The sequence below is a fragment of the Priapulus caudatus genome, unplaced genomic scaffold, assembly GCF_000485595.1.
Source record: "Priapulus caudatus unplaced genomic scaffold, Priapulus_caudatus-5.0.1 Scaffold4004, whole genome shotgun sequence".
Taxonomy (NCBI): Eukaryota; Metazoa; Priapulida; class Priapulimorpha; order Priapulimorphida; family Priapulidae; genus Priapulus; species Priapulus caudatus.
This window is the reverse complement of record NW_014581065.1, coordinates 14,451-20,530: the sequence shown is the minus strand read 5'-3', so window position 1 is coordinate 20,530 and position 6,080 is coordinate 14,451. Positions and strand designations below refer to the sequence as shown.

At 43.5% G+C, this 6,080-nt stretch overlaps 1 protein-coding gene across 1 annotated transcript in view; it reads right to left on the bottom strand.

The window, feature by feature from the left end:
• Nucleotides 1-6,080, bottom strand: part of LOC106819675 (solute carrier family 22 member 24-like) — a gene marked incomplete at its 5' end in the record, with an annotated part of 9,887 nt that overhangs the window by 923 nt on the left and 2,884 nt on the right. The window contains 2 exons of the mRNA XM_014824272.1: nucleotides 4-175; nucleotides 528-682. Of these exons, the coding sequence (XP_014679758.1) occupies nucleotides 4-175; nucleotides 528-682 (327 nt within the window). The remainder of the gene's footprint in view (nucleotides 1-3; nucleotides 176-527; nucleotides 683-6,080) is intronic.

Sequence of the window (6,080 nt, the reverse complement as noted above, 5' to 3'; positions counted from 1 at the left end):
CACAAGTAGATGGCGACAACGAGCAAGACGACCCAGAGCGACATGGTCAGCTGCAGGTGATGCCAGTCCTGCAGACCCAGCGCCAACCACGGCAGCGCCATGAAACCAACAGCAAAGCCGCACTGGTACATGTTGGAGATGGCGTTACGGTACGGTGGCGTTACTATCTCGATCGCTGAGGACGAAAAATACGTATGTTAAACCTAGTAATGAGTAGCTATGTTATTTTCGATCGCTGAGGACGAGTATGATGATAATAGTTTAGGTTAGTTTAGTTTAGTTCGTTAGTTTAGACGAGGAATCTCTCTTTCTCTCTACCTTTCCTCCCTCTCCCCTTCTCCACTCTCCCTCTCTCCCCTCCCTCTCTCTCTCTCCCTCTCCTCCCGCTCTCCCTCTCTCCCTTTCCCTCTCCTCCTCCCCCTCTCTCCCTCTCTAATTCTCTCCCTCTCTCCCTCTCCCCATCTCCCACTCTCTTTTCTCCCCCTCCCCCTCTCCCCCACTCCCTCTCCATCCCCTCTCCCTCTCACCGTAGACGAACCCAGTAGACATGGCTCCGGCAGACGTTGAACCGACGAGGAATCTGAGAGCAATGAAGACGAGGTAGTGTGACGCGCAGGCATTCACTGCTCCCAGCACCGTCATGAGAGAGAGCACCAAGAGCATCGTCAAACGTCTGCCGATCCTGTATATCGATTAGATATCGATTAGATAATTGATTAGATGTTTGGTTCAATAATCGATCAGATAATCGACTATGCAATCGATCAGATAATTGATTAGATAATCGGTTGGCCAATCGATCAAATAATCGATTAGACAATCAATCAGATAATCGATTAGATAATCGATTAGATGTTTGGTCTTTCGATGATCGCGGTGATCGATGTCGGTTCGTGTGCTTTCGAAATTACACACACACGCACGCACGCACACACATGCGCGCACGCACGCACGCAAACACACACGCGCGTACACACACGCACACATACACACACACACACACACCACACACACACACACACACACACACACACACACACACACACAACACAACACACACACACACACACACACACACACACACACACAACACACACACAACACGAACCGCGCGGCGCAGCGCCGACGCACACGCACACGACGCACAACACACACATTTATATATATAGTATATAATAAATATATAATTATATATATATAGATATAATATAATAATAAATAATGTAATGAATTTCAATATGACAATGAAGTGATTATTTGATATTATAATAAATAAATAATAGATAATAATAAATAATATATTATTATAATTATATTATTTTTATTTTTAGATAATGACGCATGATACCTGTCTGAACGGAAACCGGATATGAACGCATCCGACCTAAAATCCTCCGAAATAGAGACATACTGTGCTGTAGCGAGCAGCCACGCCTCTGCCCACAGCACATCAGATCCCACTGCAAGAGAGACACGAAGTAGATGCACATGTAGCAGCCACCTCTAATTATATATATATAGCGTGTAATAATATATAATATTATATATGTATATATAAATATCTTTCTCTGCTCTCTCTCTTCTCTCTCATCTCTCTCTCTACTCTCTCTCTCTTCTCTCTCTCGTCTCTCTCTACTTCTCATCTCTCTCTCTCTCTATTATAATATAATAATTTATATAATACTATATAATATGTGTGTTGTGTGGTGTGTGCTGTGTGTGTGGCGTGCGTGTGCGTGCGTGTGATGTGCGTGACGTGCGTGCCGTTGCGATGCGTGTGTGTGTGTGTGCCCTGTACTGCGTGCTTGCGTGCGTGTGTGTGCGTTCGTGCGTGCAGCGCGTGCGTGGGTGGTGCTGTGTAGCATGGCGTTGCGTGCGTGCGTTGCGTGCGTCGTGTCGTGTGTGTGTGTGCGCATGGTGGCGTGGCGTGCTGCAGTGCTCGTGGGCGTTGCTGTGCGTGCGTGCGTAGCGTGCGTGCGTCGTGCGTGCCCGTGCGTGCGTAGTGTGTGTGTGTGTGTGTGTGCTGTGTGTGTGTGTGTGTGATGTAATAACCCTTAAACGGGTTTCTCGTGCGCTGCTAAAACTGTTGATATCTGAATCGCGCAGACACCGGGTGTGAGCCGAAGAGAAAGAGCACGGAGGAAGAAGTAAGAAGAAGAAGAAGAAGAAGAAGTAGAAAGCAAGAAAAATAATAACTATTCGAATATGAAGAAGAGAAGAAGAAGAAGAAGAAGAAGAAGAAGAAGAAGATTATGAAGCTCCGATGTCAACGACAGGGTCAGCCCCGGGGCGGACATTATGCAGACATTACGGCAGCAACTGAATACAATAATAGCATTCGGCTGCTTCCACGGTTTGTGCATTGGCAAAATGTTTCCAGGCCGGCGAAAAACATCTCTGCTTGCTTTGGCTATCTTCCACCCAACCAGCATCAGACATCTATCTGCGTGAATTAGATTAGGGTGTCAGGCGCCTAGTCTCTAAATTATTACGTGTGCTCAGGATTTAGTTATTTGTGTTTGCACCATAGTTCTGCTGTTTTCTGATAATAATAGCGGTTATTACACATTGTGTTTGTTATAATATGTTAACGGTGTGCTATATATATAATGTTGTTGAATATTGCGTGTTCCTCATGCAGTAAATGTATTATTATGTTACACTCTTATTATGTATATTATACACGCCGCATATAGCAGATAGTATATAATAATACAGTATATGCTATCATGAAAATATATTAAGAGCTAATATAGATCTTAATATAATCTAATAATCAAGAATTAATAAGAGGGAATATTAAGTAATAATAATAAACAAGTAACTTGTATATAATATAATAATAATAATTAGCTAAAATTACCTCAGGTAATATTAGGTAATAAGAGATATTAAAACCTCTACTACGTATATTCAGGATGCTATGTATGTATATACACATGGAAATCATTTCAGCGGTATACTATGCTACATTGCTGTGCGACTTGTGATATTTGGGGGGGGGCATAGGGAAGGCATAGGGCTATTTTGATATATACTCTATATAATATATATCCATACTCATATATATATATATATATATATATATATATATATGGAGCTTATAAATTGCATTTATAAGCTTCCATTTATAAGCTTTCATTTATGAGCTTCCATTTATAAGCTCCTGATATATATATAATATATATATAATATATATATATATATATTAATGTATATATAATGATGTAATTATTATTGGGGGCGTCAGGAAGGCCCAGGGTTAGCTCCTATCGTGCGCGTTATATCTAAGGGTGCGGTCCCATCAGGATTACGATTTCAAGGTCTTTAGAAAAAGAAGAGTTCTTGCTTGGGGCGTATGTTATCAATTGAAACAAAATGCTACAAGTTCCGCGAGACCACTAATAATACGTCAGCAGTTCAACGCCCCCTGGACATTCAGGACAGACCGGATATCCGCGCGAAGCGCAGCCCGACAGGGCGCTAGCGGCGCCTCTAACACGCTCTTTGCTGCCCCCTCCTTCACCTTACACGCTTTACATATATAGACGCAAAGCCACACAACTTCGCTGAATTGAGCAGTTCTGCCATTCGAACGATCGGTTTGACTAACCAGGGAGCCTCGACTATTCTAGAAATGCTTCCAATTCGAAGTTTCGTTATCTCGGCGCCGCTTTATTTTATTTTGTCTTTGCCGTAATAACGAATTGTCGGTTTCTTCTTTGTTTTGTATGTTGTTGGATGAGGGTAAATACAGTATGTTTTGCGACAGACGGCGCACGAACGCCGAATCTAGAGGATATTAGACTGGTACCAGCTTTGCACACCTTTGACCCGCATATCCGCTAGAACACTCACAAGCGCTAGTTGTACGTCTGAACTGTCGAACTGTCGGACATGTATTACAACAGTCATATATGTGTAATTCTCTTATTTCATGGGTTAGTTTAGTGCACGCAGACAGTAGTGTTGTATACTACTACTAGTATTAGATTTCGTGTTTCTTATAGGCATTATATTTTATGAAAGTTTCAAAGTGCTGTGCACAGCAGCGGCTCCTAAGCGTTAGCCGTCTATTGTGTGATTGCACATGAGACGTTTTCGACCGGCATTTACAGGGTGATTATAAGGCCCGAAATTAGAGTAGAGAGAACCAGTTAAAGACTAAGTGCAGTGGTATTACAATTCCACACCTACGAATACTATACTTCTAAGTTACTACAATGTACATGTCTACAGATAATAACTACTAAGTACTAGTTTACTATGACTAGTAGTAAGTAGTACTTCCTAAGTTACCGAGCACTACTAAGTACTAAGTACTAGTACTTAACCAGTGACGCAGGAGCTAATAGTAATAAGTAATAATGACTATAACTCTGTTACTAGTAGTAGTACTAGTAACTGTAATTGAACTTACTCATAATGACGAAACGCCTAACCACTAACCCTAACCTATTATAATTGAGTATAATGATTATATTTATATTGATGTAAATGACATTGGTTTTATTGCCCATGTCCATAACAGTTCGCCGGCCCCATATAATATAGGGACCATGTTCTCTATCCTTTGAAACCACTAGACTACTAGACACTACGACTAGTTACTACTACTACTATTTAACTAATAGTTATAGTACTACTAAATACTTACTCAGCCGTCCAAGAAACGGTCTTTTGCTAGGGTTAGAATAACGCCCATATAACTAGGATCACCGGCACTTGAAGCGTTTCAATAAAATATAAATGCTAACTAAATACGAAATCTATTTAACTACCAAATTCTTAATGTTTCTAGTATATAGCGCCTATACTCTTTCGAGAGGTGCCGAGGTACAGAAGGCTATATATAGACCTAAGGACCGCTCCCACCTCGATATCGCCAATTGAGTGACTAAGCTTAAGGCCGAGAGGTGGGAGAGAGTGCCAGTTCTATATGGGCTATAGGCGCGGGCAGGCCGCGCACTGCTTTACAACTCCCGTACGAGCCTCGCCATTGGAACCTTGCAAAAACGTTGCGCAGCGTTGGGGCGCGAAGAGGCCGGTAGGTTTTTCCTGATTCTATGACAGCCGTTCCATTACGGCAAGGTCGCGAATGTCAGAATTTTCAGACAGTCTTATCTGTATTTCAGCAGTGACACAGGCTCGGTTTACGAACAGAATTACTCGGTTACAGTTTTTATAACAAGTGAAAACACTGTCGTCACGTTCAAATGTCTGCCACTCTGTGTCCCCCCAACATAAAATTGCGACTGTTCGCACTGGACTATGGATTCGTTGCCATGGCTATGCATTCGGCGGCACGGATCCATAGGCGCCAGCGCTCACTACTAGTCCGTAGGACGTTCAACCGCGGCGAGTCCGGCGGGTGCGCGGCCTGGTGCGCGCGGGAACTGCGCGCAGTACTTCGCGATAACACCTCGTTTCGGCACGCTGTCTCATAGTATCGAACATCTCAAATCTGCATGCCGGCCGCAGCAGCAGCCCCCCTGGGATCGCCGCAGCAGCAGCGGCCACCCGATCAACCGCAGCAAGTAACAACGCGCCTCTGGTATTAGTGAAACTCGTAATGCCACGTCGCATTTCCGTTAGCCATCCGCAAGCAACCAAGTAGCAATAGTCAGTTAAAAATAGTAGATAAGCTAGATAAGTAGGGCCTACTAGGAAATGTCAGTTAATCATGTGAGTGCTCGAGACCTATAGTTGGTGAAAATTCTAGCTCAATGAGACCTAGCTATATAGTTGCTAACAAAAGCCCAAGCTAAAAATGTCAACACGTTCAGTGTTCGATGAAACCTTGTGTGTGAGTTTAAAGTATACGACAAACGTGCACACGTGCACGCACGTACGCACGCACACTCGCACACTCCCACACAACACAACACACACGTCCACCCACGCGCACGCACAATCATACACGCGCGCGTGTGCACACACACACACACACACACACACACACACACACACACACACACACACACACACACACACACACACACACACACACACTACACACACACACACACACCATACACACACACACACACACACACACACACACACACACACACACACAC